Raw genomic sequence first — 25,062 nt, forward strand, 5'->3', positions numbered from 1 at the left:
AACCCACACACATGGGCATACTGTGTGTGCACAACACACATGGCATGTCTGTAATCAAAAGCCATACATAATTGTGATATCGTTTAGAAAGGGGTATGTGCATCCTGTAGTGTGTTTACACAGTTGCCAAAAGGGATATATCAATCATACACACTTACCCCCTTCACACACACTTGCCACTTGCTGGATTCAAACCCCTACTTAACTATGTTATGACACTAGAGAAGGACGCATTAGCACAGCTCGCTATTCGCATTACTGGGGAATTTCCTTTCCCCTGATATACTTATAGGCTGCTGACATTATCAGAGTTTAGAAAGTGGAATGATCATCCTGTGGTGTGTTTTCCCAGTTGCCAAAAGGGATGCTTCTTTCATACACACTTACCCCCCTTTACAAACACTTGTCACCTGTTGGATTCAAACCCCTACCTAACTATGTTATGACACTAGAGACGGACGCATTAGCACAGCGCGCTATTCGCATTACTGGGGAAATTTCTTTCCCCTGATATACTTATAGGGTGCTGACATCATTAGAGTTTAGAAAGTGGAATGATCATCCTGTGGTGTGTTTTCCCAGTTGCCAAAAGGGATGTTTAGTTCATACACACACACACTTACCCCCCTTCACACACACTTGCTACCTGCTGGATTCAAACCCCTACCTAACTATGTTATGACACTAGAGACGGACGCATTAGCGCAGCGTGCTATTCGTATTACTGGGGAATTTCCTTTCCCCTGATATACTTATAGGGTGCTGACATCATTAGAGTTTAGAAAGTGGAATGATCATCCTGTGGTGTGTTTTCCCAGTTGCCAAAAGGGATGTTTCTTTCATACACACTTGCCCCCCTTCACACACACTTGCCACCTGTTGGATTCAAACCCCTACCTAACTATGTTATGACACTAGAGACGGATGCATTAGCACAGCGCGCTATTCGCATTACTGGAGAATTTCCTTTCCCCTGATATACTTATAGGGTGCTGACATCATCAGAGTTTAGAAAGTGGAATGATCATCCTGTGGTGTGTTTTCCCAGTTGCCAAAAGGGATGTTTCTTTCATGCACACTTACACCCCTTTACACACACTTGCCACCTGTTGGATTCAAACCCCTACCTAACTATGTTATGATACTAGAAACGGACGCATTAGCACAGCGCGGTATTCGCATTACTGGGGAATTTCCTTTCCCCTGATATACTTATAGGGTGCTGACATCATCAGAGTTTAGAAAGTGGAATGATCATCCTGTGGTGTGTTTTCCCAGTTGCCAAAAGGGATGTTTCTTTCATACACACTTACACCCCTTCACACACACTTGCCACCTGCTGGATTCAAACCCCTACCTAACTATGTTATGACACTAGAGACAGATGCATTAGCGCAGCGCACTATTCGTATTACTGGGGAATTTCCTTTCCCCTGATATACTTATAGGGTGCTGACATCATCAGAGTTTAGAAAGTGGAATGATCATCCTGTGGTGTGTTTTCCCAGTTGCCAAAAGGGATGTTTCTTTCATACACACTTACTTACCCCCCTTCACACACACTTGCCACCTGCTGGATTCAAACCCCTACCTAACTATGTTATGACACTAGAGACAGACGCATTAGCACGGTGCGCTATTCAGATTACTAAGAGAATCCTTTTCTCCAATATACTTATAGGGTGCTTACATGATCAGTGTCTAGAAAGGGGAATGAGCATCCTCTGGTGTGTTTTCACATTTGCTAGGGGTAACATTTGGACCAAGTGTGTGAGCATGCCCAGTTCAGCCTTCCCGTGGCATGTTGTGTGAAAGATGTCTCATTTATCTAAGTGTGTGAGCATGCCCAGTGTGGGCTTTACATATGTTGAACTCTGCAGCCCATCACATTTGTGGATGAGTGTGACCTTCAACAAATACCTGAAGTTTATGGTTGTGTGTTCTGTGCCATGTTGTGTAGTTACTGTCCGAATGCTTTTTGTGTGAACAAAACAGGGAGTATACTGTGCCTGCAGGTTTTGCATGGGATACTTTGCACACAATTGTCAACATCCGTTCATACTGACCTAACACTGTAGCACTGTCTAGTGTAGTGTTTCAGTACTTTCACTGTGGTGGTCAGTATCCTGGGCTTTAGTCCTATCACTGCTTTACATTTCCATAGTGTGCACAACAGCCTGGTTAGGGTCCAGTTGTGCACATCTGCACAAAGGCAGTGCCTCTACAGACCCTGTTAATTGCTGCCCCATAAGCTTAACAAGTGTAGTCTGCAAATCTATGGAGAGGATCATAATTGAGCTCATAAACAAAGATATAGGGGACATGCAGACATTGTACCCATCCCATTTTGGCTTGGTCAGGGGCAGATCATGCCTTTTGTACTGGGTTGACATCTTCAAATTGGTCACTTAGGCCATTGTTGGGGAAAGGCAGTCCATACAGCCTACCTTGGCCTTGCAAACACTTTCAACACAATACCCCACTCAGGTATTGTGGAAAACCCTAACAACTGAAACGTAAACCCATATGTCACAAGATGGGTTGCAAACTGGCTTAAGGACGGGACCCACAGGGTTAGAGTTGCTGGCACTATGTTAGACTCCAGGCTGGTCACAGGTGGTGTCACACAGGGCTCAGTCCTTGGCCCCATTGTTTGTCATGTACTTCCCAGAAGTACAGGCCAACATGGGAGGACTTTGGATGACAATGTTAGCAGATGACTGCACACTGGGCACCATAGTGGACAGTGCATCACACACAGATATCCTTCAGAAGGGACTCACAGTAACTGATAGCTGGTGCCAGGGCCATGGCCTGAAGTCAGAGTGCACAACATGTGTAGACATACCCTTCAGGAAAAGCAAGGTGACCCCAAGCTACCATATAGGTGGCAATCCTCTAAGCACAGAGGAGGTTATCATGGACCTGGGGACCCAGGTTAACAGTCACCATTCTTCTGAGACTCACATTGCTAAAGTGGCTAGGAAGACCTTCTACATTGCCCACCTGATCAGGCTGGGATTCACATCCAGATCTAGTGGGTCATTGTTCCCCTGTACTCCTCACTTATCAGACCGGTGATCAAGTCGAATGCCCTATTCTGGCTGTATCTCACACAACATCTGCAGCAATTGGAGACACCCTGACTGTCCCCCACCTAAAGGATCAAGGAACCCCAACAGCTGTCATATGCTGCCAGATTGACGACACTCACACTCTATTCACTCACATACCGTCTGCTTAGAGGTGACATGTGCCTGACATGCGAGGCCATGTCCAAACAGAGATTAATGGGCATGCTCCACCTCAGACTCAGAAGATCCACCTGAACCACTAGTGCAGGTGACTTACACCTTAGCAGGGATGTATGTTGGACATGTTGGAGGGATGGAGTTATCACTCAGAGACTCCCTATGCTGTGGAATACAATCCTGGTCCATTTGAGGCAGAGCACCTTGCTGGCTGTGTTCAAGAGGTATCTTGACCTAATGCTAGTCGGAGAATGTGTTTGTCCATCAACACATTGTAAGCGTAGTTCGACATGTCATATGTCTTGTTTAGTATACTGTGCCTCTCTCTACCTGTGACATAACATTGATACCCAGGGTAAACCTCCCATCTCCCATCCACTCATTAGGATTCCTGTTGAGGGGACTCAACCAGTGTCTCTATGGACAACCTGTACTGGTAGTTTACTCATGTGTGGGGGTGGCTTCTGTGTTTTGGATAATGCAGTACAGCCTGTCCTATATATGTCAGTGCTGGGGTTCAGGTCCCTCATGTGCATAGCTCCCTGCCATTCAGATTGTACAAGGTGCAGCATGTGCATTGATTCCAGCTTGGACATGGCTTTCTACATCAGGCACAGATTGCATCTGGGTGGACAGCATGGCAGTGGGTGGAGCTTCACTCTGTTTAATCAGACTACACATTACATGTGTTCCAGCTCTGTCATACTCCTGGTGAGGTACTGTTGTGGACTTTACAGGTGCTGGATGTGTGTGCATGAGGTACACCCCACAGGGGCTGTTGTGGTCATTTCTAATGCTGATGAAAGATAACTGCAGAACCAGAATGACCTCCCCTTAGCTAGATGTCAGACAGCATGGACCATACAATCACAACTGAAAACAGGACCCTCTCCACAAAGGGAAAGTGTCCTGTCTGGTGGACCCCAGCCATAAACAAACTGTATGACAGATGAGGGTTACTAATGCAAGACAGAGCTACATCTCCAAAAGGGAAGACAGCTGTGATCAGCACTAGTAGAAAGCTACATTATCTCATAAAGACATGCAAGGTCAACTTGGGGACATAAATCACCAAAGACAATGAAGGTAACCACACTGCTTTCTTCAGTTATGTCAGACACCTGGTTGTGAACCCTCGGATATGCTCAGAGTTGGTACACAACAACATATATTCCAGTGACCTGACAGATATTGGCAACATTCCGGCGGACAGCTTCAGTGCGATTTACCCCCCCCCCTCACCCCCAAAACAAGATAGTTATCACTGCTGTATGTAACCTCACTGTCATCTTGGATGTCCATGTGAGAGCCACACTCAGCAAAGACAAGTACACAGCATCCATGGGACCTGCTGGTATCTCCAGTTGCATGCTATGTGAACTCCAGAAGGGGCTGGACCCATATATACAACTGCTATTTAACCTTAGTCTTGCTACAGGATATGTACCTGAACACTGGCATACGGCAACAGTGGTCCCACTCCACAAGGGGATGCCTCCACAGACCATGGCAACTACCACCACACAGGCTTAACCAGCCTTGTCTGCAAAGATATGGGAGGAGTCATGGAGCTCTTACACAGACACATTACTGACCTACGGACCCTTGTTCCCACCTAGTTCAGCTTTGTACAGGGCAGATCCTGCCTTTTGCACCTTTGCACCCGAAAAGTACCGACCATGAAGATCAGGGTTCTTCAACACATGTCATATGCTTCCAGAATAGAGGAAGTCCAGCTTTGTTCAGTGTCATACCGCATACTTACAGGTGACATATGCCTGACATACAAGACCATGTCCAATCAGGATTTGGTGGACATACTCCACTGCAAGCAATCCAAATCCACCAGAGCCATGAGAGCTGAGTATTTGAACCTCAGCACATACATGTATAGGACATGCTGGAGGGACAGAGTCATAACTCAGAGGCATCTCACACTCTAGCAGAGTATCCCAGTTCATGTTTGACAGAGTCCCTCACTGACTCTCTTCAGGAGACATCTGGACAACTGCATATGAGACGGAGGCACAGACTAGACAGAGACACAGTCATGTTATTCAATTACGTAAGGGGTCATAATGTGTCACTACTAAGTCAGAGGCACAATATTCAGAATCTATTCTGTACACTTATTACCACTATAAGGGGTGGCAATAGCCACATCACTATGGCTAGGCTTATACATGCACTAGGGCAGATAGCCTAGTAGTACACTATGACACTATGAAACACCGGTGTATGTGTAGCTATTGTCAATCAAACAGTATGATGTGGCTTGGGGGGCTTGATATCTCCCTGTATTCCAACATTGTTTTGTCTATTCCTTCTAGCATGTCTAGGGATCAGTTGCTAGTGTCCTCTCCTGCTCAGCTGGTGAACCTGGGAATATTGAGGCACTGTTACAGTTGCCTCATGTACACTGACAACCCTCTCCTTCTGCCATAAAACACACATACATGTGAGAAATGCAACTATATAGCCAAAGTGGAGGCTGAGCTCTCTCAACATAGGACAAGCAAGACCAGAGAGAGGGTGAAGGTAACCACACACACATCTTTAATCCAGTCTCACATGGCACTGTCACAACTTAAGATCATACACATAGACACACAGAGACACTCTCGGAGGCTCTGATCAGAAGTCTACCAGAATGGCGGTGGCCACCACAGCAGACACTCACACAACTGCCTCCACAGGGCACAGCACATGCAACACATTGACCACAGAGTTGGTGTGCCAAACAGTCACAGCCCTTAAGGCCAAACACAATGCCGGACACACTTGTCATAGGTGACTCCATAGTCAGACACACTGATGTCCCACTCACCAGATCAGGTACAGAGGAGGTCACAGTAAGCTGCCTATCGGGCACTGGAATCCACAACATAATGCAAGCACTCAGGTCACTAAACTGCAAGTACAGGTCTGACCCAGTCATAATCCATGCTGGTGTGAACGACCTGAGATGTACCTCCCTGGACTACATGGAAAGAGACATAGAGGATCCCTCTGATTATGTAGGCCAGGCAGGTATGACCCTGACCTTCAGCAGTATCCTACCTTCACCAAGTATGATGCCACATAAACAGAGACAAGATGATCAGCTGTAGTATTTTGCTTAGACTATGGTGTCATTCTAGGGGGTCCAATGTCTGTCTGCCTGGGATGACATGCTGGACAGGCCACGGTGATTTGCAAGGGACAGCTTGCACCTGTCACCCCTGGGCTTCCGGATTTCAGATGATGCTCTTGCCACCCCCATTGTGCCTTTTTATGCAAGATTCAGATTCTACACCTACCACCCTAGAACACAGTAAAGGAAAGACACTAAGGGTAATGCTGCTCAATGCCCAAGGTCTCAACCTCAAGCTGCACACACTCTATGCCCTTCTCAGTATGTAGCACATTGATGTCTGTGCTGTGCCTGAAACCTGGTTCACAGCTTCTGACAGCACCCGGCACTATCGGGTGTTACCTCATATCATGCATTCCGGCACCAGCATCCCGACAACACCAAGAAGGATGGTGGGTGTCCATATTCATCAAGGACACCCTCACCTCATGGTTGGTGGCAACACACGATGCATCAGAGACCATCCAGGTGCCAGTGACCGTAGGCAAGACTGCTCTGCAGTTTGTAGCATGTTACATGCCACCCGCTCAAACTCAGGTACCTCACACAGCTATCCTGCAAACACTGAAGGGGATAAATGTATCTCAAAACACCATCCTACTGGGTGATTCCAACTATCCACATATAGACTGGGATCACTAATCATGCTACAACACTCTAACACAAAGGTTCCAAGAGTTCATACACTGAAATGCCATGGAACAACTGGTCCCAATCCCCTCAAGTGGAGGCAACATACTAGAACACATCATCACGAACATGGGGTCACACTGTTCAACACCAGACATATACCCATCATTGGTGAGATCAGATCATGGATTATTCTCAGTGGGAGTCCACATCCCACCCACACCCCAGATGGGAAATGAAACGGTGAAGACCTTCTCAAATGCCGACTTCACATTTCTGAGGACTGGTGTGGTCTCTTTCAAGGCCCCCAGACCAGCAGACACCATTACCCAAGCCACTATATCACTTAGAAATGCCTTCTACCAGCACCTCCAGGACTGCATGGTTCAGGCAATCCCAAATAATAATGACTCTTTGTACCACAGGCAAGCATCCAGTCTGGTGGACCCTAGCCATAAACAAGCTGTACAACACAAGGAAGGAGCTACTACAAGATAGAGCGTAATCCGTGGGGAAGACACCCTGCTCATTGTGAGTAAAACACTGGGTTCCCCTATACAATCATCCGAGGCATGTTTTGAGAGTAAACCCACTCAGGACTCCAGGGACAATCATGAGGCCTTTTTACCTATGTTTGAAACCTGGGAGGAAACTCCCAGATATGCTCAGACTTAGTTCAGAATAATGTTGATATCACTGCACCTACAGACATTGGCAACATACTGACTGACAGGTTCAGTGCAGATTTCTCCCCTCCCCAACTGGGGGTATGTACACCAGAGGATTGTAGCCCCCCAAACATCTCCACTGCTGGGGTGGGAACTGCTCAATCCAAGGCAGAAAACACTTTATCCATGGGACCAGATTGTGTCCCCAGTTGTGTGCTCCATGAACTCAATGAGTAATTACACCCGCAGTTAGGGCAGCTGTTTAATCTTAGCCTCACCTCAGGATATGTTCCCAAGGAGTGGCATACAGCAATGGTGGACACACTTCACAAAGGAGGTGCCTCCACCAACCCCAGAAACTACCATCCCATCAGCTTGACAAGCCTGTTCTGCTAAGCTATGGAGAGGATCATAATGGGAATTCTAAATGAAGACATAGGGGACTTGCAGACATTGGATCCAATCCAGTTTGGCTTTGTCAAGGGCAGATCATGCCTTTTAAACTTGGTTGACTTTTTCAAAACACTCACCCAGGCCATTGACGTGGGCAAGGCAGTCCACACAGCCTACCTTGACCTGGCAAAGGCTTTCGACACAATACCCCACTCAGGTATCATTGAAAACATCACCAGCTTAATTGTGAACCCATACATCACAGCATGGGTTGCAAACTGGCTAAGTGACGGAACACACAGGGTCAAAGTTGCTGGTGCCAGTTCACACTCCAGAGCTGTCACAAGTGGTGTCCCACAGGGCTCAGTCCTGGGCCCACATTTGTTCAGTATCTACTTTTCAGAGGTACGAGCAAACACAGGAGGATTATGGCTGACAAAGTTTGAAGATGACTGCAAACTGGGAAGCATAGCTGGAAACCCATCTGACACAGACATCCTTCAGAAGGGTCTCATAGACACAGATAACTGGTGCCACGGCCATGGCCTTACATTAAACACTAAACAATGCATAGCCATACCCTTCAGGAAGAACAAGGTTACCACTACTTCCCATCTAGGTGGCAATCCTCTAAGCACAACGTAGGTTATCAGGGACCTGGGCACCCAGGTTGACAGTGACCTTTTGCTTGACACTCACATTGCCAGGGTAGTTTGGAAGGCCTTCTACATTGGCCACGTCATCATGCAGTGATTCACATCTAGATCAAGGGAGGTCATCGTTCCCCTGTACTCATCACACCAATGATTGCATTCACTGCCCCATTCAGATTGGATGGGCCCACAAATTCCTCGACAGGAGGTGAAAGGGTCTCAAACATATTTCTTATGCTGCCCAACTGAAGGAATTCCAGCTGTATTCAGTCACTTACTGACTGCTCAGAGGTGATCTGTGCCTGACATACAAGGCTATGTCCAACCCAGACTTTATGAACATGCTTCACCTCAAGACCTCTACATCCATCAGAACTACAAGGGCAGGAGACCTAAACCTCAACACAGATATTAATAGGATGTGCTGGAGGGACAGATTCATCACCCAGAGAGTCCATATGCTGTGGAACAACATCCTGGTACATGTGGGGCTGAGCACCTCACTGGCTTTGTTCAAGTGAGATCTTGACCAATGGATGGGAGATTGCAGGTATACACTAGGGATAACCTCAGTATCACTGCTTGACAGAGGCACAGCAAAATAATGAGCATATTATCCATCAACTTGCAGGGGTGGCAGACGCCACAAAACTCTGGCCTAGGCTTATTAATGCCCTAGGGCAGATAGCCTAGTATGAACCTATGGACATAGGTCTGGTGCAGTTCCTGCTATTAGGACAGTGGTCTGCAGCAGGCTATATAGTAGCAGTCGGTTTTAGCCATTGTTTTTTGACCATGGCTATTCCATGTTGCTTCTTGTTGTGGTACAAACATGGGTGTGTGGTTATCCATGCTATTTATTGCTAGACACCCTCATTTTGTATCTTGTTCCATGTTTTTGCACATGTACATCACTGTATGACGTGCAGCTGTTTCCACAGGGTCATATGCGTGGATATGGATGTTAGTTGGGGTCCTCAGGTGTGCATATTGTACATGATATTACATTACTTAACACATGGCATTCATGCCTCAGGTGGTGCTGCAGGGCCACCTCTGTCGGATACACATACTACACTACCTGTACATTTGGAAGCAGGTTGTGTCATGTTAGGCATCCCTGTTACTGTATGAGTGAGTCAGAGCAGGTATCAGTCCCAGTGTTCCTACTGACCAAGTGTATGTGCTATGCGTTGCCTCTTTGCCAAGGCCAGGGCATACTGGGCACGCCTCCTTCTGCCTACTGGGACAAGGTCAGGTTGTTCCTCCTCCGAGTCAACCCCTGCCTGTGGTGGCCTTGGCAATGGTGGGGGGATGTTTGGCCCAGCCCTGTGCTGGTCCTGCTGCAGCTGTTTCCGCAGGATCATATTATGTAGCATAGCACATATCATGATCATTTGGGTACATGTAGTTGGTGTGTACTGCAAAGCTCCACCAGATGTGTCCAGACACCGGAACCGTGACTTGAGCAGCCCAAACACACGCTCTATGATATTACGTGTTTGTGCGTGTGCCTCATTATGGCGTTCCTGTTCAGGTGTGTGTGCATTTCTGATGGGTGTCATCAGCCACGGCTCAAGTGCATAACCTGCATCCCCACTAGGTGTCCGTGTGGGAAGTCCCCATTGGCAAATGATTGGTACAGCTGCATCAGATGCCAGATGTGGGAATCGTGGTAGCTCCCAGGGCAGCCAGCACACACATTCATTATTATGCCCTGGGCATCACACACGACCTGGCAGTTGATGGAGAGGTATCCCTTGCGGTTAATGTAGACTCTACCCGCTCACCGGCTGGTGCTTTGATGCGTATGCGTGCAGTCTATTGCACCCAGCACCTCAGGATATCCCGCTATTTGCTGGAAGAGAATATTGCTGGCCACAACCTCACGGTCATTAGGGACATATATATGATCACTGACATGTGGTGACATGGCATCCAGGAACTGGTGCAGTACCCTGGAGGCTGATGCCTGTGATATCCCCATCATATCACCAGTTGGTCTCTGGAAGGTACCTGTTGCTAGTATTCTTAGGCCAACACATACCTTGGTTTCCACTGGGATGGGTTCCCTCTGTTGGTTCTGTGTGTGAGGTGTGGCCTGCACAGCTCAACAATCTGCTGCAGGAGCTCTCTGTCCACTCTATAGCACTCTACTATCTCCAGCTCATGTAACCCATGGTAGGTGACCCTGGGCCTGTATACTCTTCTCCTTCTCCTCACTCTGGGTTGTCTGTCAGCATCTGCATTGTCACCACCCTTAGCAATTCGCCTATGCCTGATTATAATAGCCATGGCAGCCCCTAGCATTTCTGCTCTGAGTTCAGCTTTATTTCAGTTTTCAATTCTGATAGCTTAGTTTCTGGCAGTATCTCTTGTGAGAAACAGCCTTCACTGCTCTTTGTTGTGTTTTAAGTGCTGGGCTGGGCTTCTAGTCTGCCTGTGTAATTGCCTGCTTGTAATTGTTTCCACCAATTAACTCCAGCAGTATTCCCTGGCAGTTTCCCTGTATTTTGGTTGTTTCCTGTTTCCTCTCTGTTTCCTGAGGGGGAGCAATGTGCACACCAGCTTAGACACGCTCACAGTCACTTAAACGCACGCACACATCCCTACACAGTGTTACACTTGCGCACACATCCTTACACGGTGTTAGCTAGGCTGATTCATGCTAAAACGCCAAGACACTGCCTTACACACGCACGCCAGCAAACCATTGTAAACAGTTTGCAACACGCCCCACATGTTGAACCTGCCTTACACACGCTGCAGCGCCAGATACACGATATATCAAGAAACTTTGAGTGTAGGGATAGCGTATACCCTCAATTTCTTGACTTTCCTAGTGTTCTGTTGGGACACACCTCCCTCCCTGATGTCTGTCTGTCATCTGTTACCTTACATTGCCCTCCAATCTGGTACATTTCTTTCTATCCTTCCCTCCGTGATGTCACCTACCTCTTACTCTGTTCCTCCCGTTCTCTAACTCTTACACTACTCAGAAAGTGCTCATTACCTATGTGGCAGTGTGATTCAGTATTGTAACCCTCATTTACATAGGATTGCCTAGTAATGCTTAGTTACATATCTTACACGGAGCTTCCCCCCCTTGACAACCACTAAACGGAGGCCATATTGTTTTTAGTCTGCAAGTCCCTCCATTGACATTCCATGTAATACATAAATCCCACAATTGTGGGCTTATAAGCTTCGGTTTTCAGTTTTAGGTAGCGCACCCCGTTTGCGGAGGGGTGTGCTGCAGTTAAACACAAAAATCCCGTGAAAAAAAAAAAAGTTAAATAACTTATTTTTGCAACACGTTTTCATGCCAATGGCCACATATTTGGCCATTGGCATGCTTAATGACACATATGCACCCTTTATTTGGAGCTGACATAGCTCCATTTTTTGATTTTGCAGAAATGTACTCAGTTGTCAGCTGAGTACATTTCTGCAGCTAACACGTCCGTTACACGGACTGGTTTCTGCTTCGTGGATCGCTCAAATACCTCATTTGCATATCTTGGAGCTGCAAATGAGGTATTGAGCATTTCCACGCCCAGTCCGTGTAAGAGACGTGTTAGCTGTCTCTTACACGGAGGTTTGGGCTGTACCTGAATCGGGAGGCTTACACGGAGGCTTACACTACTCTTGAACTCCGTGTAAGCCTTCCTGAATCTGGCCCATTGTCTGGAGCTGAGCTTGCCCTGCCCATCTCACCTTCTACTGAAAATATTGATGCAAGAAGTCTGGACAAACTTAAAATAATAAATGGGTTAAAAACAAATCAGAGACAGATTTTAAATATTGCTCTTGTAAACTTAGCAAGTTGAAAGAAGCATATAAAGTTAGAAGCTCACGTGTCTGCCATTATTGAATGACTTCATTGCTCAATGATTGCTCAGGAAAGTACAATTTCTATGAGGAACAGACATACAATATGAGGCTAAAATCTGGAGATTTGAGAGCTGTGGTTGTCAAGAGCAGTGGTTAGTACTCGATTTACTGCACCAGTTCTAAGATAGTTAGTGTGCTTGAAGTAATGTATTTGTGGGTTGCTATGTTACACATAACTCTACTGCAGGAAAAGCTGTTATGTTATTAGTAAGATTTTGTGTCACCCTGCAGTGGTTAGAGTAATGGAGTTTAGTGATGCGCAGCTCATAAAGCCTTCTTTTGAATCAATTCATCTTGCTTGACGCAAGCCTTAACTTGTCTGCACTTGGAAGAACTTAGATGCCAAAATCTACAGGTAACTTGCCACATGTAACATTTGTTTGGCATTCATATTTCTGCAACCTGAAATTCTCATGAGTGCTTAAGCAGGTCAGTGCACTCACAGGGGAAACCATGATCACTTAACTTTTATAAAAAAACTGAGTGCATCGAGATTTCCTCCTTTGTATTTGATATTGAGTGACTCACTTGCAGGGCTGGCATCCCCTAACGGTGCATATGTTCAGCTTATTAGTCTGTACTGTTTCAGCACCTATTCTTTGGCATTTAATATTTTCCTCTAAGCTAGGAGCTCTGCCATGCTAGATTTCGCATCCAGTAATCCTAGCATCTACCCAGGGCCTATATATTATGGTATTTTTAATATCACCTATCTACTGAAATAAAGTGATTATTTGTATTACCATCTGTCAAACAATCTGATATTAGTTTGGTAGTATGCCATTGTTACATCGAGTTGACAGTTTTTTCACTATACTATTTTAAAGAGAGAGTTTTTCCCGGTATTCACAGGAGTGTATGTTTGCACCCCCAAAGGGCAGTGCTTCAATTATTTCATTTGAACTGATAACAGAGGAATCACATTTTAAAACAAGGTGTGCTTATCTAACTCACAGATTAGGACCATTTTGCCCGTTTTGATTGTTGATTGCAGTACAGGAGCCTGTTCTAAAAGACGCATGAAAAGTCACAGTAATTGCAGCTCTTGTTAACTTTGAACAATTATAGTTAAACAGCCTAACAGTGGCCATACACTGGTGCATTAACATACGTAGCTTCGTTTGCCTTGTTTTTCTCTTCATAACTAGCTGTGGCTAACATGCATGACAGTAATGTAATAGCCACCTCATATGAATTGTACAGTAAATACTCTTCTGGAGAAATGTTTTGTGTGTGTGTGTGTGTGTGTGTGTGTGTGTGTGTGTGTGTGTGTGTGTGTGTGTATGTAAGTGAGTGAAATGTCCAGATTCTCACAGAATGTCAAGATTTTAGTCTCACATCCATGGTCTGTTTTTCATAAAACTGTGTTTTGCTGGAAATCCATGGCAAATCATTGAGTATTAAGACAGCATATAATGGCAGATATTTGAGCTTTAGACTTCATATCAGTGAGAAAGTTCATACTAATGCAAAACTTGTTGTTCTATCAACTTTCTAAGTTTGTAAGAGCAATATTTAAAAGGTGTCCCTATTTTTGTACATTTGTCCCCCCATTATGTGAGTCTTTGTTCAGATTTCTTGCTCTAAAAGGTTGAGAGGTATGAGGGAGGGTCTAAGAGGGTGGTAGGGGGTGTATGTGTGTATGTAATACCTCTCAACTGTATAGATTTTCACAGTGTCCAGATTTTTGCCTTATATTTTTGGTCTGTTCCTCATAAAAATTGTCTTTTTTTTTTTGAGAACTCACCAGGATGATCTAACAATTAAAGTTAATAACTAATGGCATGCACTTAAGTGTAGTTTCAGACTTCAAATCTTTTAGAAAATGCATTCTAACACAAATCCTGTTATTCTAGCAACTTTCTGAATTTATAAGAGCAATATTTAAAATGTGTCCCTAGTTTTGGGTCTTTATCCCCCATTATGACAGGCTTTACCCAGACTTGTTGTGCTAAGGGGTAGAGAGGTATGGTGTGCGTGTGGGGGAGTGTGTGGTGTGTGTGTGTGTGTGTGTGTGTGTGTGTGTGTGTGTGTGTGTGTGTGTGTGTGTGTGTTTGTAAGAGATAGGTAGCATACCCCTCAACTGCCCAGGATTTTGCAGAATGTCCAGATTTGTTCCCCATATTTTTGTTTTTTCCTCATAAAAAGACTGAAGTTTCTAAATAATGACTGATATTTGAGGTTTAGACTTCATATCCTTTAGAAAAATGCAACTAACACCAATCCTGTTATTCTAACAATTTTCTAAGTTCATGAGAGAAATATTTATAATCTGTTCCTATGTATTTTACACTTTGTCCAGATTTCTTGCATTAAAAGGTTGAAGTGTATGTGTGAGAGACAGTAAAATGCCCTCAATAAGGTTAGCAGGTAGTTAACAATTTGCATAGGCTCAAGCCCTGTACCCTAGCTACAGGTAACAAGAGCCTGAATCCTCTACCCAAAATATGCAACTGTTTTGCTTAGCAAATGTGTATCTGTTGTGTGTTTAGAGTTTTAAAGCAGTGTTAGTAGCACAGCAGGTGACATACTTTTTTTTATGCAGAAGGCTGCGGGTTCTATTCCCACAGCATATAGATGGATTGCTGATACTGTGTTGGATTTTAGGAGGTTGGGGTGCTGCAGTCCTAAATATGTTCTCCTTTGGATAAGATGCCTAGTAACCATGAACCTGTTTTAGTATGCCATCCATTCTCTATTGCAATATTACCAGCTTATCATTTTTAATGTAACATAGGCAATTTATTCTTCAAATGCAACAGGCAGTGAATTTGTAGATGAAATACTTAAATATAAAGTTTTTTGCTAGCAGCAACCATTTCATTAGTTACAGTCAGATCTCTTTAATGTGGAATTATTCAGATGATGTTTACTTCTGCAGAGACTGTGCACATTGACTGATATTGGTGGGTTGTAATGACAGACGTTTGAGTGGCCTTTTATGGTTGAAATGTTCTGAATTGGGCAGTTTTGGCATTATTGGTTCATATATTTTGTTTCTTGGCTTACTGGCTATAAATTAAAACATGGTCTAACAATTGCTGTTGTATTATACAAGGGGTATAATTTAATTATTATATATTATAATTTAATATAATCAGGAAGCTGAATCAAAGAAATTTTGCATGGTCCTAAAAATGTGTGCAAGGGGGTCTATGATTTGAAAACAGTCCAAAGGTAAACTTAATCTGCCACTGTCCAGATGCATTTTCTTTGAATGTGAGTTTCAGTGCTGTTTCAATGAATGTGAGTTTCAAAGTCACAGAAGTTTTAATGCTAAGTCTGTTTTCACTGTGAGACTATAGTGCTTTGTTTAGCAAAGTTATATCACTGTTTGTGCTGGAAAATTTGAAATAAAAGTTTTAAATGAAATCCAAATATCTGTAATCATTGTAGATGTAAAGCAGAAAGCAGTATGCACACTGAGAGTTTTGAACAGTGTTTATGGCAGCTGGGGAGAAATAGCCAAATAATGGGACACTGGAATGGCAGCATGGGGGGGGGGTGTTGACCCAAATGCAACATATGCGTACCACCACCTGTTTGTTTACTAAAAAAGCACTGAGTAAAATGAAAGCATATTGTACTTGCCCAACTCACACAACTGGCTAATCATGATCTTTTCGGAGTTTAGATCCTTGCAGTGGTGAAACCCAAAGTCATTTCCTATTGGAGACCATTATAAGGACATTGGTTATTATACTAATTTAATTGCATTCTTAGAATGTTTATACATTATGGTTAAGGTTTCTAAATACAAGCATAAGTTTATTCTTGCACTGGTAACTGCCTAGTGAAATGTCATATTACTTGTTTGACTTTCAAAACTTGTTATAATAGTTGCATTCATTGTTTTATATAGCTGGTTTATTAAGTTGTCAATTCAACGTGTTGTGGCTACTTAGTCCATTCAAAATTTTAAACATTCTTATAATAATGTCATGTTTATAAAGCTGCTCTTGTTTCTGACGATTTCTTTGTATACGTTTTTGCCTTTAAAATTTTTAACACAGTTGAATTTCTTCATAATATCCAGCAATTCTTTAATGAAAGCTATTGACTACTCATTTACCTTAATGAGGACATTGCCATAATTGGGCACCTAGGCAATATTAACACAGTGGATATAAAGTCACTAAATTACTGAATGATATGTGGTGAAATATAAATGAGGACCAACAGTTTGTTCCTGCTTCCATGGGGAAGTCATAGAAGTTTGGAGTGTTGGCATCCAAATTCTGCAGTTTAATTATCGTAAGATGAAAAATCACACCACAACCATCATCACCACTGAAGTTTGAACTGGTTTCTGATAGTGTATCAGGAAAAATAATGTGGGCTTTATTGATACCAAGGCTGTAAAAAAGTTTTTGTTCAAACAGGTTTCCATTAAAAATACCATGTGAGCTTCACACAACACATCAAATATGGTAACAGGATTCTTCATTCATGGTGCTGAAGATTCATAACCAGAGTAAGTGCAAATGCTGAACCAAAGATTCTGAAAAGCTTGGTAGATTGCAATAGCTTCTTGTTCATGAAAGGGAAATGGTTAACAATCCTATATGATCATTAGTGTATGACCACAGAATTGTGTCCCAGATGACCAAGGTTGTGGTATCTATGGGAGCTTTCCTTTCCCTAATATGCAGTGACCACATATTTGGTATATATAAGTAAATGGGGTATACGGGATGCAGTTTCCATGTGGGGGAGGGATTTATGACTTATTTCTCATTTACAAATGCTATTCACATGCAACTGATAATAGCTATTTTGTGAACACAGTTACATAACTCTGTCACACAAACGTTAAGAGCTTGTCATGGAATGCACAGTTTCCTTTTGTGGGCAGATTCTGCATGAATCCGCCTCAAAATATTTAATGGAACTATTGGAGAATTAGAAGTTGATTGGGTGAATATATGAAAAACCTGATATGTTTCTAAGCTTAATCTGAACTATCCCCATGAAAATGGCAATAGCTATAGATTTCTTCTATATGTTTGATACAAAATGTAATAAGCTTTATTTTGCAAGTATGATTTTTAAATAAATCATGACATTTCACAGAAATACAGACAAAATAATAATCACTAGCTTGTACCTTGTAGGGTGTCACTTTTGGAGATACTCAGAGTAAAACATTTCTTACTGAAACACAAGATTTTTCGGGACTAAGTTTTCCTTCATCCAGTGCAAATAATTTTGTCAATTGCCTCTTAACCTAAGTACAGAAAGACTGCTTTAGAATTTGCTGCTTTGATATTTTCATATAATATTAAGGCCTTTCAGAAATCTAACATTATTTCATTTTTCCTCAGCTAATGCCATGACATAAAGGGATAAAGCCCTAACTGCAGCCTGGGTGACCCAGGTTTAATTAGTGTCTTGGGCATTTGAGGCACTGTTTAGGAACGATGGGTGAGCCCACCCAGGGGGTGAGGGAGGACATTTGCTGATGACATTCTATAAGAGAAGGCATGATCCAGTTAATGTAGTAGCCCTTGGATGAGGTCAGCAAATGAAGGGGAGGAAATGGGGAAAGTATATAGGAAATGTGAATAAGCAAGATCCCTTGAGATTCCTGTCATTTTCACAACTAGGAGATGGGGGAAGTATATAGGAAATGTGAATGACCAAGATCCCTTGAGATTTCCGTCATTTTTACAACTGGTCCCAACATGATAGAGATTAAATCTGGGAGAGTTTTTAGTGGATGATAGACCCAGGAAGGATATGGACACTGGGTTGCAGTCTCATAAGGATGTCTGATTCCTAAAATCGATAGACGTGTGCAGATTTTATGAACATGACTCCTCAAATTTGGACTGCCTTGCAAAAAAGAGGGCTGAGTAGTAACAGTAAATATTTTGTTATCATTGAGCTTGATAAAGAAATTATAATAAAATCAACAGTGTTGGCTACTTTTGTTTGCTGCTATAAAAAGTGTGTGGTCCTATCAAAGAAAATTAGGTAATAAGGTCAGTTGAATCTTGAATTTTCTAGTTAAGCTATATGCTAAGCCAGTCTATATTCTTTCCTTAATGTTTTTTTTTCTTTTCCTTTTCTTTTTAATCTATTTTGCCAATAACAATAACAAAATATTTATCCACATTTTTGCAGTTAAGTCTTAGTTCAAGTTTCTATTGGTTCACCCTTGTGTAATGCATAATTTATTGCATAGTATTACTATCATTATGAAATGTAAACATATTGCTGCTGACTACTTTGAGTGGTAAATACATTTTAAGGATTACCTGAAGAAAAGCAAATTTGTTTTACAAGAAAGTTATTTCTTCTTTAGCTAACCAAGATGACACTGACTCAGACTTGTAATGCTATTTACACTTTAATATCCATTATTTTTTGTAGACTCCTAGATCTGATTGCAGTAACAGCTGCCCACCAGGGTACCGCAAAGCTTCAATTCAAGGAATGCCTTCCTGCTGCTATGACTGTGTGCCATGTTCTGATGGGGAAATTGCCAATCAAACTGGTAGGCCTTTTACAACTCCATACAGTGAAACAGATTAGCTCAGCATACAATTTTAATGCTGTATTAATATTTGATTAATAAACAGCTTTTTTTGCATTGGATTTTTTAAATTTTCCAAGCAGAATTCTATCCATGGTATTGAATTCTTTGGATATGAATTACAGACAACTTGATACATTTTCCATAGTATATACGGCATGTAAAGAGATGCTATAACATCCTGCTGCTCCAGACATGCAAGATGCAGGTGGTATCTCCTGCTGCCTGCTAGAAAATGCAAGATGCTAGGAATACCAGCAATATGTTCATCTGCATCTGTAGTAGTACAAGTCATCACCTGCACCCTGCACCTCCATGTCTCTGCTTATTAAAGAGATCTGCTATAATATAGAGCCATCTTTCCTACAGCAGTCAATCTGCTGTTGGATAGGCCTGTGCAGAACATTCACAGTTAGAAGCATCAATGCTGATACTACTTTCTCCTGTTGTGGTTGTTATATCACTTCTATGTCAAGAATGTTTAAGATCACATCTGGATTGTATTCCTATTGTCGCAATCACAGTTCTTTGATACCTTGTGTCAGAGTTAAATATGTATCATACATCTTTTTGTTTTGTTTTTGTTTTATTTTGTTTTTTGATGTACTCCTCGACTTTTTCATTTGCATGCACTGTGTGTATGCTGTTGTTAAGTTGTATCTTAATCTGCATCCAATGCGGTATTATAACTATCTGCGGTTTTCTACAGATGGTTGTATTTCTACTAGTGGAGCTTTGACTGTGTATCATTTCTATGTTGTGGCCTCTGGATATATAAATCTCACTTGAGGATGGTAATAGTTTGAAGAATGCTACACCATATGAAAAAGAAAGCAGGAAAAAATAGCACATAATGTGCTGAGACACATTGTTTTGAATTAAATACATAATGACTTAACATATTAAGACATATTGTAGCTAGACCATTGCTGAAACTGTGTTTTCAGATATGCTATACCCCACAGATCTGTAACTTATAAATCAAGTGAAATTCCTGAACGTGGTGTTGACATAACTCATTAAGAGCCGTAGCTGTTCAGTGGGGAGGACAAATTGCAGCAAGTCAAGTGTTCTGAAATGTTCTTGTGTATGGAGTGTTCTGCAATGCAAACATCCAAGTAGATAACAGAGATAAAGTGACTTAGATGAAAACATTGTAATCTTAAGATAGAGTTGTGAAAAAGTACTCCGAAGGAAATATTTTTTAAGAGGAGGAAGAGAATACTTGCAAAGGATTGTGGGTGAAATGAAAGAGCTAAAGTCAGTGCCATGGGCTGATTCAAGAAAACTGAAAAATACACAGGCTTTACATATAGGTTTTCTAATGTAACTTTGGAATAATAATAATGGAAATGAGCTGCAACAGATTATGTTTTTTATCTAATTTTATGCATTTTTGTTTATTACTTTAATTTATTTTCAGATATCACTGACTGTATGAAGTGCCCAGATGATTCTTGGTCAAATGATGAAAACATAATCTGTATCCTAAAGCAGGTAGAATACCTGTCCTTTGAGGATCCTATGGGAGCAGTACTGACTGTAATCTCCATAGTATTTGCCATCATCCCTGCAGCCACACTATGGATATTTATTAGACATCAGGACTCTCCTATTGTTAAAGCAAATAACCGCAATCTCAGTTACTTCCTCCTTGTAGCTCTCATTTTGTGTTTCCTCTGCTCCTTGATATTCATTGGGAAACCAAACAACACAAGCTGCTTATTGAGACAGTCTGCATTTGGTATAATATTTTCTGTTTGTATCTCTTTCATTCTAGCAAAAACAATTATTGTATTTATTGCATTCAGTGTAAGAAGGCCAGCAGGGTTCCTGCAGAAGTGGGTTGGGACCAAGACACCAGTTTTTATTGGCCTTTGCTCTACCAATCTGCAGATCATTATATGTACTCTTTGGCTTGGACTTTCATCACCTTTCCAAGAAAAAAACATGAAATTATACAATGACAAAATAATAATTGAATGCAATGAAGGGTCAGTTATCATGTTTTATTGCATGCTCATGTATCTTGGGCTTTTGGCAAGTGTGTGCTTCATAGTTGCTTTCTTAGTACGAAAATTACCAGGTAGATACAATGAGGCAAAATTCATTACATTCAGCATGTTAATATTTGTTAGTGTTTGGCTTTCATTTATACCAGCATACCTCAGTACTAAAGGAAAATATCTTGTTGCTGTGGAGGTATTTGCTATATTATCTTCTGGATTTGGACTTCTGAGCTGCATTTTCTTCCCAAAGTGTTACATTATTATATTAAGACCAGAGATGAACATTAAAGAATCTGCAACAAAGAGCTCATGCTAAAAGGAATTCATACAAGAAGACATCTGTAGTTAATAAAGATATCGGATTAAGAAGATTTGGTTTCATGAGACTGAGTAATGAACACCTATATATATATATATATATATATTCATACAGTGCTGCTTTAGTAAGCATTCGCTATTAGTTTTGAGAGTTAATTTGCTACAAAGAATGCTAACATGATACAGATAGTGACAGTGGGGAGAAATATCTTCGGAAAATCCTTTCCCCATGAGTATAGCTCATCCAGAGTGATTAAATTTATCAGGTACAATTCACAAGAATAAATAATTACATCTGCATATTACATCATTGTATGTTAACAAAGTTTAGTTGTTGCCAGTATGTGTCTGTGTATTAAACTATGAAATGTGGAGTATAGTCTAATATATTAAAATTCATTTTCAATAATTAATGGATCAGTTGTCTGTGAATGTAAGTGGATACAGCATAACTGGAATACAATAAACTTGCATATTCCTTTCAAATGTGTAATTTTCTGGCAGCATTGTCAGGACAAAAACTCTAAATATAAGAAACAAACAATTTATTACATCTAATTCAGGTTAGTCTAGTTAAATTCCTTATACTATCATCTTACATAGTTTCTCTATAATCCCCTAACCCCATCCCTGTCACCTCACAGCAATCCTACCAAACACTTTTGGTTCTACTTTCCTCTTCCCTCACTCTACGTATCCCTTTCTTATCAACTCCATAGACTCTGATCTCAGCTATTAGCTAACCCTGTAAAGGTTGAGTAAAGTGTCCAGCTCAAACAGAACTTGCTACATAATTTCTCTTCTGCTCAGCAGTAACTTTAGCTACTAGCCTTTTTTTTATAAAAATAAGTTACTTTTAATATTGTTTTTCTTACATAATTTATATAAAATGTTAAACTTGACAAATTCTGTTTTGTAAAATTGTAAAATTGTTAAATTTATCTAAGTCTTTATATGTCTTGGAGCTTTTCTCCCCGGGCCTCTGCTGAAAACAGACAAGTTATCCAGTCGGACTTTCCCGGTAAACAAATGTAAAATAAAAATAAATAAATAAATATTTGAAGTCTGCAACTTATTCCAAAAACAGTAACTCTACCAGGCACAGTGCATTTCCTGCTCTGATATTTCCATTAATCTAAGGAAATGCAATCCCTGTAGTCTTAGCATGCTTAATATCTAGTGTAATGCCATATACAACCTTAACTCAATAAAAAAATATATATCCTGTAGTATTGATTGCACTTTGCCATAGAATTAGATACATGTATGCAGAATGGCTCTTGAACATTATGAATCTAATTTGCTTGGCAAGCCATTATTTGCTGAGACACCATCTAGCAGTTGCAATCTATACAAAACAGTTTTAGGACTCCAAAGCAACTTTTAGTACATGCTTACATTTTTTTTTATTTGTGTAGTATCTTACAAGAAGAACACATGGCTGCATTACCTCAGTAATTCTGGTATATTTCAAATAGATTTTCCACATTTTTGAGAATTATTGTTTTTTTTCTACTGGTATGTCCAGGTTGAAGTGACACATCTACCCCATGTTCAAAAATGGGAGAAAGGAGTTGTGGATGGATGGATGGATGGATGGATGGATGGATGGATGGATGGATGGATATCCAGAAAGATGTATGACTTATTAACTTGCTCTAAATTTGAATTCATGCTTTATACCTTGCTCCCGTTAACATTTCTATAAGCTTAACATACCATAACTCTCACTTCTTTATCCTCCCCTACTGATTATGTTATGTTATTCAACATTTAACTTAAATCAAAGATTACCACAAAGTACATAAATGGCATCCAGACTCATGTAATGCAACAGGGATGCATATTTTATTTTATAGGTTCATAGATTAGTACTAGGATAACTGCCCTTGCAGGCAATTTAAGCCTAATCAATTATCTCATGTGATAATCAAACTCTGCACCTGTCTGTAAGGTAAACACCTTAACCACTATGCCAATCTGTAACAGATTTAACAAGAATAATAGGTCTGCAATTTTTTGAACTTGCTTTAAAGTAAAACAAACTTTGACCAATGCAAACATTTTTATTTTCTGTGCCTTATCATTTAAGTCAAGAGGTGAGATTTTTTTAAAGTTAGAAGAAGATATGACAGCAATAGATGTGGAGGGGAGGGGCATTCTTAAATTAATGAATGATACATTGAGAGAATGTTATAGGTTTCTTCTGGCTACAGCTAAGATTCATGTACATGCCATTCAGATGTTCTGTTCTGTTAAGAGATAGATTATGCAGACATTAAAGTTTCATTGAAAAAAATGAGAAATAATATTCTGACATTTAGACATTACTGAATGTTTGTTTAAATTATTCTTGATTTATTTTTGTTTTTTAACTAGTTCATAAGAAGTTTTCCTCAGGTGCAATAATTTACATTTACGATGCTGATAAATAATACAATGGAAGTTACTATACTGTTATACTTAGTTTTTAATGCAGCGCCTATGTACTAGTTTGTGTAACCAGAGCTGAACTCATTTAGAAGGTACTCTAATAGTGATCTGCTATACAATAAACAACATTTGCAGTCTTCTCATGTAATGTTACTGTTATATCAAATCCTATAAAAACTATAAGGTATCTTGAATACCCTGAACATTTACAACTTTGCATAACTGCAAGAAATGCATGCAGATTGTATCACTGCAAGAAATACATGCAGATAACATTGAGGATTTAAAACTAAGGAATCTTAAATATAAATTATTTGGGCTTACATTATATCTCCTTCGATGCAAAAGCAGTGTTGCCCTGTTATTGCAAAGAAATATGGTGTTTGAGCATCTGCAATTTAAAAAAATGGTAGGTTTGTGTAAACAAAAGGGAAGCTAGAGGCAGTATTGTGCATAACTGTAAATGTGTGTATGCCCTGAGTAATTGCATGACATCATACAGGTTAGCATGTGGACACTGTGTGTTATAGCTTGAGGTGAACGATTTTCTAGGAAAGACACTGGAACACATTTTTTTTCTACTGGTGAACTGTACACACATTTCAAAGAGTACATGTGCTAGGGTGATACATTTATAAATATACTAAGCTAATGAGGACAGCAGACATGCATAAAGTATTAACACTTCCTGGAGATAATTATGCATTCATCTTGTATAGGTATAAAAAATATTCAAAAATACAAATTCATGTCTAGCAAGGAACATGTATGGTTTATTAAAAGTTTGTTTAAATATCCTGTTGCTTTACTAGACCACTCTCCATTGTTTATAAAAGGATATGATGAGAATGAAATGTCTGAGAGAAAATGGAGAGTTAACTTGCTTTTTTATCATGGGTAAGAATTAAAAATGAGACTTAAGTTGCTTTTAGGTTGTAACAATGAGTTTCCATGCAATGGGGGAATTAGTTAATACAAGGATTGAATTGGTATATGAAACCTCTACTGACTGAAAATACAGCTAGCAGATTAAGCAATGGTCAGGTTATATATGGAGATACTAAAGGCACAACATGATGCAATTCACAAGAGATAATATAGATAAAATGCAAGGTTACAAGGTAGACTATACTAAGAGAAGC

The 25,062-nt window shown here is 41.0% G+C and overlaps 1 protein-coding gene across 1 annotated transcript in view; it reads left to right on the plus strand.

Moving 5' to 3' along the window:
* LOC122805922 (extracellular calcium-sensing receptor-like) overlaps positions 1-21,485 on the plus strand; it is a 132,382-nt gene extending 110,897 nt beyond the window's left edge. Inside the window, exons 4-5 of the mRNA XM_044076167.1 lie at positions 18,998-19,121; positions 20,584-21,485. Of these exons, the coding sequence (XP_043932102.1) occupies positions 18,998-19,121; positions 20,584-21,485 (1,026 nt within the window). The remainder of the gene's footprint in view (positions 1-18,997; positions 19,122-20,583) is intronic.
* The last annotated feature ends 3,577 nt before the right edge of the window (positions 21,486-25,062 follow it).

Source organism: Protopterus annectens, chromosome 7.part0, assembly GCF_019279795.1.
Source record: "Protopterus annectens isolate FY-2018-M chromosome 7.part0, PAN1.0, whole genome shotgun sequence".
In the NCBI taxonomy this organism is placed as follows: Eukaryota; Metazoa; Chordata; order Ceratodontiformes; family Protopteridae; genus Protopterus; species Protopterus annectens.